Source organism: Heptranchias perlo, chromosome 15, assembly GCF_035084215.1.
Source record: "Heptranchias perlo isolate sHepPer1 chromosome 15, sHepPer1.hap1, whole genome shotgun sequence".
In the NCBI taxonomy this organism is placed as follows: domain Eukaryota; kingdom Metazoa; phylum Chordata; class Chondrichthyes; order Hexanchiformes; family Hexanchidae; genus Heptranchias; species Heptranchias perlo.
In genome coordinates, this window is record NC_090339.1 from 44843660 (window position 1) to 44860770 (window position 17111).

The 17111-nt window shown below is 39.6% G+C and overlaps 1 protein-coding gene across 1 annotated transcript in view; it reads left to right on the top strand.

Annotated features, from left to right (window-relative positions):
- Positions 1-17111, top strand: part of kdrl (kinase insert domain receptor like) — a 167928-nt gene that overhangs the window by 109177 nt on the left and 41640 nt on the right. The window contains exons 13-17 of the mRNA XM_067997139.1: positions 5864-6172; positions 10163-10309; positions 13660-13791; positions 14619-14725; positions 16493-16628. Coding sequence (XP_067853240.1) covers positions 5864-6172; positions 10163-10309; positions 13660-13791; positions 14619-14725; positions 16493-16628 — 831 coding nt within the window. The remainder of the gene's footprint in view (positions 1-5863; positions 6173-10162; positions 10310-13659; positions 13792-14618; positions 14726-16492; positions 16629-17111) is intronic.

Sequence of the window (17111 nt, forward strand, 5' to 3'; positions counted from 1 at the left end):
AAATAACACACAAGGAAGAGTGAAACACCATTTTCATCTAACCTGCCAGGATTCCTTTGTTTCTCTCTTCTGAATTATCTCTACATAAACTAGTAAGTAGAATTTGAAGAAAAAAATGCACTGAGGAATTGGATAGAAACATGTTGTTCCAGCATAATGTTATGGCCTCAGGGTTCAAATCTAAATATATACACAGTCTAAAAGTATGCAGCGAATAAATAAAATCATTTTTTCCATAGTAACTATATGCATGAGAAAATATATTCTTAGTTATTATTTTGGACAGTGAGCCACTGGGAACATTGCCCCCAAATATTACAGTTGAGTAAATGTTCTTGAGTCGAACTATAATTCTATTTTTACACCACAATGGTGATATTTACCTGCTGGTATATTTGCTGGTATCTCAACTCATTTCCTCTCAGTTGATAACAGTTGTGAAGAAATTCATAACCATGGTCAGTTTGTTCTCCTGGTAAAAGGAGGCTGTATTATAGTTCTTCCAGCTACTTCTTTTTGGTGAGTTGGGAGCATCATGCACGCATGAGTCAGGTATGGCATGGTTAGATGAAGAGTAAAGCTCCCTCTACTCTGTCCTACCCTCAACATGGCACCTCCTACTGTATCAGTGTGATATTTTTCCATTTCCCAAAATAGACATCTTGTGGCATAGCTGAATGAAATTGCCAAAGTAACACCAATTAATACCAAATGAGGTGCTGTTTTGTGTTGTGCCATTGTGACTTGAGAATCTCCAAGCTCATTTCACAGGGAATCCTTCAGCCAGCTGACAAAGGAAACTTTCATCCCATCAGTCTGGGTTGGATTGGAAACAAGATCCCTAGGATGAAGGGGCAATTTCTAACCCATTGCTTCATCTGCTATCCTGTTATATTTCAGTAAACAACCCTGAGGATTCTAGCACTTGAGTACAATTTTCTATCAGTTTTGTCCCAATTATTGTCTAAAATACCGACCTACTTGGGGTTTTGGCCTCTGTGGACACTGCAGTTTGGATGTTCTCTGTGTTTGGGTCCCTGTCTGCTCTCAAGTATCTCACTAAATACTGCACAGGCACCGTATCACCAGTGGATACATGTTTAGCTGTATCCTATTTTCTGAGTACTTGCATGGAGAACAGCTCACAATGGACCCAGAGATCGAGAGAAAAAGCGTAAATCAAATCTTGCTCCCTCATCCTCTCTGCACTGAATTTTGCTCAGCAGATATTGATAATTATAACACATATCTATACTTGTGGAAGAGTGTGTTTCAGAGAAAATTGAACACAAGAACTGCCTTGATTCTCAATCTTTTTCACTAAAGTTACTTTGATTTAAAGGGGCACTGTCATCTCTTTAAGAAACTCCCATTGAGTCGCCCTATTGAAAGAATTATTCCCTATTTATATGTATTAATGACCTGGACTTGGTTATACAGGGCATAATTTAAAAGTTTGCAGATGACACGAAACTCAGAAATGTAGTAAATAATGAGGACAGTAATAGACTTCAGGAGGATGTAAACAGATTGGTGAAATGGGCAGACAAATGGCAGATGAAATTTAACGCAGAGAAGTGTGAAGTGATACATTTTGGTAGGAAGAATGAGGAGAGGCAATATAAACTAAATGGTACAGTTTTAAAGGTGGTACAGGAACAGAGCTACCTGGGGGTGAATGTACACAAATCTTTGAAGGTGGCAGAACAAGTTGAGAAGGCTGTTAAAAAAGCATACGTCATCCTTGGCTATAGAGGCATAGAGTACAAAGGCAAGGAAGTTATGCTAAACCTTTATAAAACATTGGTTAGATGGCAGCTAGAGTATTGTGTCCAAGAGGAGATTTGATAGAGGCGTTCACAATCATGAAAGGTTTTGATAGAGTAAATAGGGAGAAACTGTTTCCAGTGACAGAAGGGTTGGTAACCAGAGGACACAGGTTTAAGGTAATTGGCAAAAGAACTAGAGGCATCATGAGGAAAAAAAATTTATGCAGCAAGTTGTTATGATCTGGAATGCACTGTCTGAAAGGGTGATGGAAGCAGATTCAATAGCAACTTTCAAAAGGGAATTGGATAAATACTTGAAGAGGAAAAATTTGCAGGGCTATGAGGAAAGTGCAAAGGTGTGGGGCTAATTGGATAGCTCTTCCAAAGAATTGGCACAGGCACGATGAGCCAAATGGCCTCCTTCTGTGCTGTATCATCTTATGATTCTATGCTTCGAATAACTTGATCCACAAATGTCTCTGCTCAGCCAGAGGAGAAGTTATCAGCTTTAGTGAGAAACTTCATAATGCAATGTTATAAATTAAAATTTAGGCTTCTCTGGTTTTAACACAGTGGGCATGATTTTAGCTCGGAGCTAGGAACCCAGCGCATGCATAGATATTAGCATGGAGAACCCGAAAGTCAAATGAGCGCGTCCCAATCTGCGATCGCAATTCAATTGTAGGTAAGCATTTGTGCTTCTGGGTTTCCCACCAGCTAGGCAGCCAGATTGACAGAAAAAAGCTCCCACAGGAGCACATTGCCATATTAGGAGAGGTAAACCATCCCCTCTGGGATGGATTACCTCTCCCCAGTGCAGTCCCCGGACCCTCACTAGGCCCTACCTGGAACTCTTACCAGCTGAGAGCTAGTGAAAGTTCCTTTTGGCCTAATGGGGCCATGTGAAAGAATTCCTGGGGTAGACTTGCTTGTTCCCCTACCCCTTCCTCCATGTGGAATTTTCTGGGCTTTTTGCACTAGACAGAATCCTGTCAGAACCAAGTTCTGTCCCATATTCAGGTTCCTAGTTAATTGATGCACCTTGGCACTCAATCAGAATTTCAGGGCTTGTGTTCCAAAGGATTAAGTTCTTTTGATAGTTTGATATTATTGAAAAGATTCATAACAGTAATGCAACATCCAACATATAGAATGATTATACAATTAATACATCTACAGCAATGGATTTGCATTTTAAAGTAATAAAGGAGAAAGTCATAAAAGAAAGCCATAGGCATTTATGCATATCAGCCTTACCAACAGTGATATCACTACAATCAGATACTGTGACTTCTCAACTGCTCACAGGGGCTCACTTGACTTTAATATTATTTTGTAATTTTTCCTCTGGTCTCATATTTGCATTTTTTATTATTAACACATCAAGATTGCAAGAACACTGAGATATATACTGTGACAAGAATATTTAGCAAAGGCACCAGACAAATCCTGAACCCTTCACCTTAACTCTGTGTTCAGGAACCATCTGGTACCCCACCCAGTTTATGCCTAGGGGCTAATGGTGCCCAAATTTGGCTTGCCAAACTGTGAACATCAACCAGTTCAGATTATATTAATATTTACACTACCAATCTTCCTTCAGGATCTGCACAAGCTAATGAATTAAGCCTTTGTTTCCAATTATCAAAGAAGAAATCAGACCATAGTCATGAATTTACCATTGTTTATTAACCTTAGAATCATAGTTAGCAGCACTTAAATTTAAACAATGAGTATACAAATAATTAGTAGATAGGTTAATTTTCAATATAAATATTAGAGGTTACAAAGTCAGTTCAGCATTTCAAAGTAATTCAGCATTAACTGCTTGCTGATTATAAATTTACCGTTGAAATCAGTGTCGACGGTTGATATAAATTTTGAGCTTAATTTAGCATTAGACTCCTTAGATAGCTGACAATTAACAGCATTAAATGGCCAGTCTATTGAATAAAGTCTATATGTTTGTAATTAGCAATGTTTCCATAACTTATCAATATTATGAGCTGGTGCAAATGAACTGGTAGTCTCTCCTTCCTCTGGGAGGATGGTGTTAGCATTCTGAAGCATCAAAATGATGAACTTCCATCTGTGGAGGTTCCTCCTGGATCCTCTGCTTATGGATAAATTAATCTTTTGCATTGGCAACAGTATCTGGACTCCCTGGCTTAAATCTTACCTCCCTTGATCGCAGGGAAACATATGCATCTAAGTGACATACTTATATCTGCCTGTATCTAACTGCCGCATCTTTTGTCCCTGGTAAGGAGTGTTTTGTTTGTATATGTCTTTATGGTTAAATTAGCAATAGCTGTTACCTTTCTCAGTGTTCAGTCTGACCAAATTTTAAGGACACATTTAAGACAATTCTTAGGACATTTCTTGTACAAGGTGAAGAACCAATGCCCATAGTGAAGAACACAAGGCTGAAAAGAGCTGCAGGTTTTATTTCCTCTGGTAGCGACTGGTTAAAAATTGTCATAACACTATTTTAAAATGGTTAATGAATGCATTAAAATAGAGCACAGATTTAATGTAAGCTGTCAGCCTTGCTTAAGTGGCAGCACTCTTGCCTCTGATGCAGAAGGTCATAGTTTCAAGCTACAATCCAGAGATTTGAGCATATAATCTAGGCTGACACTTCAGTGCAGTGCTGAGGGAATGCTGCATTGTCGGAAGTGCCGTCTTTCAGATGAAATGTTGAATTGAGGCCCGTCTGCCCTCTCAAGTGGACGTAAAAGACCCCATCTTTTGTCCCTGGTAAGGAGTGTTTTGTTTGTATATATCTTTATTAGCAATTTAAGAACAACAGGCGAGTTGTCCCGGTGTCCTGGCCAATATTTTTCCTTCAACTAACATCACTAAAAAGAGATTATCTTGTCATTTATCTCACTGATGTCAGTGAGAGCTTGCTGTGCACAAATTGGCTGCCACATTTCCCTACATGACAAGTGATTATACTTCAGAAGTACTTCTTTGGCTGTGAAGTGCTTTAGGATGTTCCGAGGTCATGAATGCTGCTATATAAGAAAAGAAAGGCTTGCATTTGCATAGCATCTTTCACAAACTCAGGACATGCCAAAGTGCTTTACAGCCAATGAAGTACTTCTGAAGTGTAGTCATTGTTGTAATATAGGAAATGTAAATATAAATGTAAGTTCCTTCTTCCTTTCTAAATGCATTAATCAGTGCACAACCAGAGGAAATTTAATCCCACCGAAAAAAGACAAGATAAATTAAGAAGTAGTGATTAAGCAATTCCAAGTTTGAGTTTTAATGAATCTGAATATTCTAAGAAAAAATAAAAACTGAGACAGGCAAGGAGTACTACAGTTCTGTGGTCCTGGGAAGGAGTACGTCAGAGCAGGAGACTACGCGATGAGTCTTGATTCCAACACAGTGAGGGTGCAGGGTGGAAGAAGTGCAGAAAAGGATGCTGTACTTGTTTGTTCAGAGAGTGAATCCTAATGATATCATTTGGGAACTGATGGAAGAATTGCTAAACCCAATACTGTGAGGGAGCCAGTAACTCAGGGTGATTCAGCTTTAACTATGCATTTTCGCATAGTTAAAGCTGAATCACCCTGAGTTACTGGCAGTATCTACTGATATTAAATCAACTCCCACAAATCTTAACGTCAGTAACTAATCCAAGGCAGTTCCCCTGCATTGATTCATCAGCACTCTGTGTTCAGACACAAATATTTTACAATCTAAGAAACAGAAACTAAAAAGGAAGTTAATATTGATAATGTTTCATAATTGTGTTTTTAAAAGGGCCACTGAAATGAAGTTCTAACTTTATGTTTTTGAAAAACAAATTATTTACATATATAAAACTCCTGGCAAATGGAAGAGAGTTGTAGGACTATCGATTTTGAGACTGATACATGTTTAGTGTGGCACACAGCTGTCAGGCCCAAATTATACTGCAGTCCCATCAAATAAATGTTCTTTGCGTATGAGTTTCTTTTTACTCGAATTACATGGAGAATCCTACCTCTTGTTAAGAATCACTGAAGATATTTTGCAGAAGGGCCTATAGGATTCTAATGTGTCACTTTTGTTTACTGCCTTTGTCTGTTTTGGATTAGATCTGCCAGATGTCTTGCATCTCGAAGCAAATGTCAGTGAATCTCGAACTGAGGGAGGCGACCTAAATCTCACCTGTCGAGTTACAAAGTACTTCACTAAGAAAGTTGCATGGTATTACCAGTCCTTGGTGAATTCGTCAGAGGTTAAACTGAATCTTTTCACCCAGAAAGTTTATGGAAACTATTCTATCACATCGTTTCTCAGTATCAGAAACGTGACTGAAAGCAACACTGGCATTTACAAGTGCAACGCAACAAACAGGTCCTACAAGAAGGAGTACGAGAAACACACTGTGGTCTACATAGAACGTAAGTGTGTCCCACATGAGCAACTTTAGCTATTTAAATGCACTGTTTGTTTTTATTTTGGCCCAATTAAGACAATTTTAAATCTGCCCCCATGACTTAGCTGCCTACGCTTTTAGTGGCTGTGCCATACCAACTAAGGAGGTCTTGGGTTTGATGCCTGGTTTCTGCTGATGTGCCTGTAATTCACATGAGTGCCTGTGGGTAGGGGAAAGGGAAAATGGTCAAGGGTCCCTGAACTTGATCACAATTTAGGAATAACCTGCTGGAGGCACATCTGTGGATGTCAGATGTGGAAAGAACTGAGTTGAGCTCTGATTCACCTTCCAGTTGGATAGTTTAGAGACACTCACTGTTTAGTCTCATACATGAAGAATGGTCACATGGATGAGGTCTCTGAGAGCTACCAGCCCTTCTGGGCCCCTATCCCAGCAAAGAGTGAACATCTTCAGTGGAGGGGAACAGCAGGGGAGAAAATTGGTGGAGAAAAGTTGAAGCTAAAAGAGGGAAGATGTTTTTAAGTTGTTTATCATTTATCTATTTAAACTGTAGGGTTATTCTACATCGTACCTGAACATAACTCCACCCATTACATCCAGCATTGCACAGTTACTGAAATAAATACTTTGTAATGTTTCTTTTAAGGTTAGTGTTCATCAAGCTGGGGTTCATGCTGGGGAATGGAATTCCCATTTCAGGCACCCAGTATCAGCATCAATTATTCCCACTTTAGTTATAACATGACCAGATGGAAAGTAAAACTCCCTCTCTTCTGCTGCAACAGCCCCAACTTCAGAAGGACACACCCTATTTAACCAGAGTGACCAGCCATTGTGTGGCCTCCCGGAATGAGGTTGTCAATGAGTTCCAAATTAAGGACAATTCTGTGCTGTAGGCCCATACCCACTAAGAACTGGATTGCGACTGCCCAAACTCATTTCACACAGGACCTTTATAACCAGCAGACAGAGGAAACTTTCATCCATAGTGTGGTCTGGATTTGAAACCTGAAGTGAAAGAATAGCATCTAACCTACTGCACCATCCAATTTCCAGAACTGTCTGTATATAAAAGGAAGCTAAGTTGAAGATAGTAATATAAACCAATTACATTTCATAACTGCTAAAACATTTTGAGGCTTTATTTTGGGGGAAAATGGAATAGCATAGTTAGAATGTATTATACGATGAGTATGTTAGCATAACTGACAAAAAAAAGTCACTAACCTGTTAAATAGAATTACATAGGAATAACAACATGGAAACAGGCCGTCAGCCCAGCTAATCCATGTTGGAGTATATGCTCTACATGAGCAGTAGTCCTTATTCCACATGCCCGCTCTGTTCCCTTATCTCTTTATTCCCCCTTCCTTCACCTATCTACATAACCTACCCTCAAATGTTAACACAGGTCATGAATTTCCTCCAAGCTGCTCCCACTCTGCCGACGTAACTTCACTGGAAGTGTGGGGAAACCCTGTCTATGCACGTGAACAGAGTTTCTGCCACACGTCCAGTGAAGTTACTGTGCCAGAGTGGGAGCAGCTCTGAGGAAATTCCTGGCTATGGTCTCTGCTTCGTTCACTAACTCCGGTAGTGTATTCCACAATCTCACAAACCTCTCCTGTTCTCTGTCCTAAATCACTTACATTTAACCTTGGGCCTATGTTCCCTTGTTCTAGACCTCTGTCACTGGAAACAGTCTGTTTCTAGCTACCCATCCCTTCATAATTTTAACCACCTCTATAAAATCATCCTGTGATTCCTAATGAAAACAGCCCCAATATTATTGATATTGTTATTCCTGTACAGCTGTAAAACTATGTTTAATGGCCCAGGTATACTACAGCTTTTAGGTCAATGTGATTTAATTTTCATATTACATCAATGTAAAAATGGCAGCATAACTGGAAAGCGAAGTCACCGATCTGGTGACACATCGAATTCTGGCAAACAACATGAGGTGACCTCAAAGAGGTAGCCTTATAACATTTCGGCTTCACACCAGCTGTATTACAAATTTTTAAATATCGTTAAATTTTATCATGGTTAGGTTTCAGGCTGAATTCACATTGAGCGATTATACTTATTCAGCAACATTTCCTTACTAGAGATCAACTTTAATAAAGACAATTATGATTAGTGCTCTGCTCTGATTAGATTTTCATGCTGTGCTCCATCCATATTAGTTTTAGGCCAAAAGATTAGTTTAAGCATTTACCACCTAATATGAAAGAGGAAACATTCAGCACAGAGCAGCCATCAATAGAGGAATTTTTATTGGTCAATCCTAAAATATTTGAACCTACTCACTATTGGAATCCTTTCTGCTGGACTGTAGATTAGACCGCCTGTTTAAAAAAAAGCTCAAGTTCTCATCTCTTTGAACATATTTTTTTTTCAAAAAATATACTTTATTCATAAAATTTGCAGCAATACCTACAATACAGTTCTCATATCACATTCCAAACGTACACAATACAGATTATACAATTTGCAGGTTACATCAAGTACAGTTCAATGAAACACATTGGACATAATTACAGTTCATGACACTCTAGGATGCCTCATTGCAATACACTCAATACACATTTTTGATAACAGGTACGTTACAGATTCTTTCCAGGTTCATTACAAATTCATTACAGTTACATTACATCAATTAAAATTTTACATTCTGCCCGAGGGGATTTTTCCCTGATTGCTATACAATGGCGGGAAGGCTCTAAACGGTTGCCTTTCCCATCTCTCTTTGAACATATATTATACATATAGGGCTGGTGAACTTTCACAAAGGATGAGCCACTGGTTTCCGGGAATGTCACCTGATTCTGACACCTTTACACCTATAGTTTGTTTTACTGCTTCTGCGAATTAACTGTCCCTCCATTGACCCTGTCCTTTCATTGGCTGAACCATTGAACGAGCACACAAGAAGCAATATAAACACTTTGTTATTTTGAAAACAGCTGAATGACAGGTTGGAAAAGTGCAAGGTCTAGAGTGCAAGGTCTAGAGGGAAGGAATTTCCACTTCCTCCTGGTAATAGTGAGTTCTTTAGAAATATTTCAATCTGCTTATCTCATTGTGTGGATGGATCTCAAGCAGTGTTATAAAAATCAAACTGTATAATCAATGGTCATTAATTGTTCCATTCTTTTTGTTTCTTTATTTTATATAATTCTGTTATCCTAATGTTTAAAAGAATAGGGGTGGTTCTGTGATCCGAATACAGTGGGGAACTGTTCTCGACAGAAGTGTGCGTCAGGATTCAATTGTAACAAAAAATAAATTTTAAAAATGACTCCCTAAAAGAAGTGCCAGATCATAGAATCACCCCATATGTTTATGGCAAGCAGTGGAGATGCAACAATTGATACCACTATCCCTCTTCGAACTAAGGAGGGGAATGATCAACTAGGATTCCAATTCCTGATCTTTATTCAAATACTCTTGCTGGAAAGTGCATGTATGTGGAACTCAGTTGAGGATTGCGATGCCCTCCGTAGTGAAATATTTTGATGACACTCACCATCTAGGCCCACATTTGAAGAATAGTCATTTGGGAGAGGTACTAGAAGGGGATTGTCTCCCATGAAACCATACCCGACAAGAGTCATAAGAACATATGTAAATGACAGGCAGGAAAAGACCAGCTGATCTATCAAGCCTGTCCCATACTCATGACGCCTAGAGCATCAAGACTAGACACTTCCTTCCCATCCACGCCTTCCCGCAACCCCGCAAACCCTCCCCCACACCCACCCCTTGTGGCCATGTAATCTCCTGGGGGAGGCAAAGAACCAGGACCAATAAGCGGGAAAAAACTCTGGAAAATTCCTCTCCATCCCCTCAGCCGATCGAAACCTGTCCAGGAGATCACATTGAAGTCATTGCCTTCAGGAGAGGGAAAGGAGGAGACAATCGTAAAAAATAAAAATAACAAATAGATATACAAACAAAAATCTGTTGTATTTTCTCTATCCCATTGCAGCTAAGACCATCCCAGTTCTGCAAAAGAACCTGACGAGCCAGGAAGTCAACAGCAGCAGTACTGTGATTCTGAACTGCGATGTCAATGGGCGACCCCCTCCCAGCATCTCCTGGTACAAAAATGAGCAACAGGTTCTACCAGCTTCAGGTACATTATGTGATATTTATTATTTCTTCCATGTTTTTGGACAAGGTGATGAGGATAGTAGATGGGCATGTCAGTTAGCCTGAGAGGTAATGCTCTCTATTACTCTTTTCAAATATAGTGATATCCTGCACTGTGGGGCTTGATCCTTCACCTGGGTTTCACAATTTTAAAAAAAAATTAAACCCCAGACAAAATATTAAAAGGAGATTTCAAAACTCATTCTTTAAATATACATATACTTGTATCCATAAACAGTATTAGTTGTTAATTTTTTTTTATCATCTCTAGCTTTTGTCCATCTGGAAATGGTATTTAAGGCATGTGGGGCAGCTGTCAAGAGAATAACTACCCTCTCACATATGGAACATATAGAGAAAATTTCTTGGCAAACCTTTAAAGGGTTTATAGTTCAGAAATTTGTCTTGTTGGTAATAGTTTATATTCTAATGTCATGTTCACCAATAACTTTGACAAACATTCCCATGTGTCTACGTAACAAGTCACTACTTCATGTTGCGCGAAGAGCTTTGAAATGTTTTGATGTTAAAGATGTTGTACAAATGCAAGCATTATTAATGGTATTTTTACACAATTTCAATGCATACTAGTGCAAGAGATATCACATTCTGTTCATATTATTGTTTCAATGTGCATAAAAATTGAGAGAGACTTAGAAAATGTTCTATCATTCCCAATACCTTATCCTCGTCCAATTTAGTTCCATCAACGAATTTCTATTCATTTCCAATTTTTGTATTTTCTTCATTTTTGTATAAACTTCTATCTGTATTTTTGTTTATCTGTCTATGTACAATTAAATCTAGGGGGAGAATTGCTGTGGTTACAATGAGTCACTGCACAAAGTAAACACAACCCTTCTAATTCTCCAAGTATATAAATCACACCTTTGTGCACATTTAGCATGAAGCTTATAAACAAATCTGACTAATAGGCAACCATAAAATAAGGAGTGCCATTTACATACCAGATTTAATGGTGCTTGCCTTAAAACAAAGACAAACTAAAAAGTTACTATGGTACTGAGCCATACCGATCAGGAGGGCTTCAGATTTATTCCCCAGTCTATACCAAGTTATCTGATTTCAGCCAGAGTTGCAGTAGGAATGCAATAATTTTCCTCAGCAGCCCTGGGTTAGAGAAAGGAAAAATCAACCAGGATCCCTGTGCTTGGTGGCTCTCCAGTGATTACTGCTGAATAGTGTGCATGTTTGGAGATCGGGTGAGAACTAGGATCAGGCTGAGCAATGAGGCCCTCTGTAGTTAAATTGCCTGTCTACACTCACTATAAAGGCTCAAACATAAAGAATACCTGCACCCATGGAATTGTAGCCCAGCATGAATCAGAGCATGCAGGAGAGGAAGAGAGAAAACTGAGGAGAGGGATTGGAAAACTGTGCAATCAATGCCAAACATTATTTGATTACCGCTGGGGTTCTATCCTTGTCCAGAAAAACTAAAGACAAAATGTGATTTTATTTGAAGACAATAATTGGCACCACCACCAGTGAATCGTATAAAAACAAACATTTGGATCACACACGCACAGTATGGTTTACCCATCTGCCTCGGCTCCGTGTACCCTTTTCCCTCATATAATTTCCTTTTATATAGCACATTAATAAGATGTCATGAAAGTGTAATGCAGCCTCCACAGTGTAATAAATCATGACAGAAAAAATGTAAGAAATTTCTTACATCATTGAATGAAAATAAAATCAGATGAGTGCATGGAGAGTCAGTGTTATTTCATTGCCTTACCAGAATATCAAATGCTGACAACTTTGCCAAAAAATATCCTGTTTTGCATCAGGATTTAAAATGTAGATTTTAAAAAGGCCGATTGGCAGATTTCCACACTCTTCCATTTTTACAAATGTTTTTTTCTCTGCTCCTCTCCTGAAGTTGGTGAATCTTGCTGAGGTACAGTTCCACATGCACTACCGCCATCCCCTCATTAAAGTGGCCATTTTTCATACCACATTAGCTGATTTTGTGTTTGAGCCTGGAAAGAGAGTGTTAACAGGGTGTGAAGGACATCACACTCCCACTCCTGATTGCTCTCCAGCGATTGTTGCTACAAGTAGAGGAAGTGCAGACATTAGGTGAGAACAGGATCAGAGCTGGCTGTAATGTCCCCTATAGCCTAATACTCACTGCCAAAATCCACATATGAATCATGCCCATTTGAGGAAGGCATTAGAAGGTGTATCCCCACAAGCAGTCATCATCATCAGAAAAGGAGGCAAAGGCAGAAATTTGGTAGAAAGAATGGTACAAATTAAGAAAATCGGACTGATCTGTGACAGTTCTGGACTGCAAGTGCCCATTGACACTTGAATGAAGCATTATAGACTACAGATTAGAAATTACTGTTGGCAATATTAACATACAAATGCTTAATGCATTTTCATATGATATTCCTATATCTGTATTTTTATTTATATATCGCCTTTAAAATAGAAAAATGTCCCACAGAGGTGTAAGGCAAAAATATGGATGCCAAGCCAAAGAAGATATGAGGAAGGGTGACCAAAAGGTTGATCAAATAGAAGATTTTTAAAAGGAATCTTAAAGATGGAAAGGAAGGATGGGTCTAGGGGTGGAATTCTGAAGAATGAGGCCTAGGCAGCTGAAGGCACGGCCGCCAATGAAGGGGTGAAGGGAACGCGAGATGCCCAAGAGGCTGGAGTCAGAAGAACAGGAGTTGTAGTGCTGGAGGAGGTTAAAGAGATAGGGAGGGGGCAAGGTCATGGAGTAATTTAAACACAAGGAAGAGAATTTTAAATTGGAGGCAGTCTTTGTAATGGAGAGGATTTGGCATCGGATGCTCAACTCAGGGTTGACTAGGACACCGGGGTTGTAAACTATGGAGACATTAACCTATCTAAAATAAATGGGTTGCTGCTTCTGTTAAAATAATGGAGAGGGCAATGACATAAGAACACATGAGGCACTTGTATGCCAATGTAGCGCTCTAATTTCTCGGCTCATGTCTATTCAGAAATTTAAGGTAAAACCTTTTTGGCAATTTTATAACTTGATTTTCATCTAGAAGAGCCAATGTAAATGATTGGTGATTATATTTCAATAGGTGGGCAGAATATCTGTAACAAAGAGCATTAATTATTTATAACTTAGCTTTCATTTGTACTGTATATTGCCATGGAAACAAGTAGCATGACTTTAAACAGGAATGAAGATTTTATTTTTGATTACTTTATTACCACTTCTGCAGACCAGCAGGAGCAAAACCTCTTTAAATATTAGTATATTTAATATATATTTAAAATATTATATATATATATATATGATTTCTTTCCAAAACCCAGGCATTTTTCTGGAATCAGGAAGCAAAACTTTGATCATTGAAAGAGTCAAACATGATGATGAAGGAGAATACAAATGCAAGGCCACGAATGAGAAGGGAACTGTGGAAACCTCGGCATATATATCTGTTCTAGGTATGGATCCATAAGAAAGTTCTTCCTCTTTATGACAGAAACTGTAGATGGTGGACCATGGCAGTAAAATGTCCCTCCCCTCCCCCACCCCGCGCACAATTCTCATTAATATGGTGGAAAGTGGGAAGTCATATTTTGCTTCAGTGCATGAACACATGCATGGACACACACACGCACACGCACACGCACACAGACAGACATGCACTTATCTATCATTTCTCCAATCAATGCTAGCCTATACCCCAGTATTTATATCACAATCCTTTTCCTACAATATAGCCAGTGTTTTCTGAGCTTCATGGAAAGATGGTAAAAAACACAAAAATTAATACCAGAACACAAGTAAAAATCCCAGAATCTCATACAATAAATACAGAATTTGATGTATTCAGTCACCATAAACAAATGGTCCATGTTATAATGGGTACAGTCCATCTTCTATCATTGCATTGTGTTTCTGTGAAGAACGTGTTTTTTAGTGCCGTGGCAAGTATTGCACCGAGAATATGCTATTGCCATGGCAAATATGAAGGCTGGCTTAAAAAGGTTTATTGGTTATGCAGTAAAGCTGCTTTCTCCACGTACGCACACACACATTCAAAGGCCAGAAGCTATCACTGAATCAGTTTGATGGCAGTTTTGTGCCATGATACCCAGCGATATGATTTCTTTCCTACCAGAAGTGATCTGTGCAATGATAAGCTGTGTTTGTAAGCACTGCTAAATTTCATTCCTTTTTAAATCAATCTAAATTCTGGAGAATATTAAAATCTTTTCCATGAACAATGACACTTTTTGTTAATGTCTTTTAACTTCTTATTTTTTAGGGTCTGAGGAAAAATCCAACTTGGAGTTGATTATCTTGGTCTGTACTGGGGTAGCAGCCACACTCTTCTGGCTTTTGCTCACCCTATTTATCCGTAAACTTAAGAAGGTAAGGTTATAAATTATTGTTCCGATCAGTGAATTTATATTGCACCATGGAACAAAGGATCAAAATGTTGGATGAGGAAAAACTGTTCAGTTGATGCCACTTTGGAGGCATCATTGCTTCATACCGACTGACTATAAAGCATCCACCTCCATTCAGAGTTTCTTGTTTACAATATCTGAAACACTGCCAAGGCCATTACATACATCACTGGTTAGTTAATGATGTGTGAGCCCTGACCAGTATTCTACACAATGTACTTAATAAAAGCGGAATTGTTCTTATTTCTACTTTTCTTCCCTTATTTCTGAAAGGGTGGAACCTGATTCCATGGTTTAAACCTAGGTGTCGGCCTTGGCTCAGTGGTAGCATTCACCTCTGAGCCAGAAGATCATGGGTTCAAGTCCTACTTGAGTACATAATCTAGGCTGATATATCAGTGCAGTACTGAAGGAGTGCTGCACTGTCGGAGGTGCCGTCTTTCGGATGGGGCTTCAAACCGAGGACCCATCTGCCCTCTCAAGTGGACATAAAAGATCCCATGCCACCATTCAAAGAAGAGCAGGGGAGTTCTGCCCAGTGACTGGGCCAACATTTATCCCGCAACCAATACCTAAAATAGATTATCTGGTCATTTATCTCATTGCTGTTTGTGGAACTTTGCTGTGGACACGTTGGCTGCCGGGTTTCCTACAGTACAACAGGGACTACACTTCAAAAAGTACCTAATTGGCTGTAAAGCACTTTGGGACATCTCGAGGTCATGAAAGGCGCTATGTAAATGCAAATCTTTCTTTCTTACTATAGTTGCTGGGATCCCTCAGGTGCTGCACCTAAATGGTCGTTCTTTTTGTCTGACCACTAAACAATTACTCAGATATTCTGCTTTGGTGGAGCTGGGTTCATTTTTGGCACGCCTGACCTTCCAACCGCCACAAGGCTATACCCCAACCCTTACAGGTTTTCTAGCCTCAGTTAAATATTTTTGGCAGGCTCCATCGACCTCTACTGGGAGCCCACCTGGACTGAGAGGTGTGGGAGTTTGACCCCCTGAGGCCTGCCATGGCATAACATTGCCAGCAGCCTTAGTGCTGCCATTAGAAGACAATAAAAAAAATCTAAATTTCAGGAATCTCACCCTGTAATCAATTGCAAGTTTTCTGGACTTTAAGTTTAAATCTCTTCTTCGCCCCCCCCATTCCACAACAAATAGGAATCCCTGATGTGCAGCGTTGCCATGACGCAAATAACAGAAAATACATCAGATGACATTTTTCTGCTATTTGAATGTCATTACAATATACCAACCCAGATAATGGGTGGACATATTGCATGTCACCCATTACTTTCTGCAGAAAATTGGAGGGTAATTTCCTGCCCATGCCTGCTTCAGTTCCACTGTAAAATCAACAGAAAATCTATGTCAGTTGATGTTGACAGCCTATTCACCCATGTGGGGAAATCACATTAGCATTCACAGATGCACAAACATCCAGCAGGACTCACTAGTTTATTATCAGTGCCGGGAACCCTGGCTAATTTCTTTTCCCCTCCTTAGCCCAGGTGTGCCGAGGCCTTTTGTGGTGCCCCCACCAGCACAGGCCAGAGGTCAAACCTGGGACTTTCCTGATCTGCATGGTTCAATAATGCACTAGATGGTGCTTTTACTCAGTAAACCATCAAGAGAGCTGATCAGGCAGTATTTTGAAGGTAACAGAAGAATGAGTTGCAAGAGTGTGAACTGACAAATACCCCATAATATCTTTGCAGCCAAGCTCTGTGGATGTTAAAACTGGATATCTGTCAATCATAATGGATCCAGATGAAGTGCCATTGGATGAGCAGTGTGAGCACCTCCCATATGATGGAAGTAAATGGGAGTTTCCCAGGGACAGACTCAGGCTTGGTAAGTCCAACAGATTTCCAGATAGGACACTTTACAAGACCTAATAATATGACTAAAGGCATGAATTAATCTTGGCACCAAACCTTTCTTCGTTTTGATGTTGTAATGTCAATCTGAATTCACTGCTTCAAAACATTCCCCCAGTTGTATCAGAAGCTGGATTTGTTACAGCCTTGACTTCTAGACTCAGCTCACCATTTCCTCCTCTAACTCATTCTTTCCCAGGACCTCAAAACGTGCAACTCCTTATGTTCCCCTAGCGTTTTCTTCATCCTACAATCAACAAGCTTTTAAAACCAAAGCCTGCATCACAACTTGTTGTAGCTCATCTTCCCTCCTACTGTTTTGAAGCTTGGTGCTGTCCTGAATTGTGGGCTTTGGTCCTTCATCTAGATTTCTCAATAAAAAAAGATCCATTGCAGGGCCGCATTAACGCACAGACCTGCGGGATCCCATCCCCAGAGACCCAGCCAAATAAGGGGC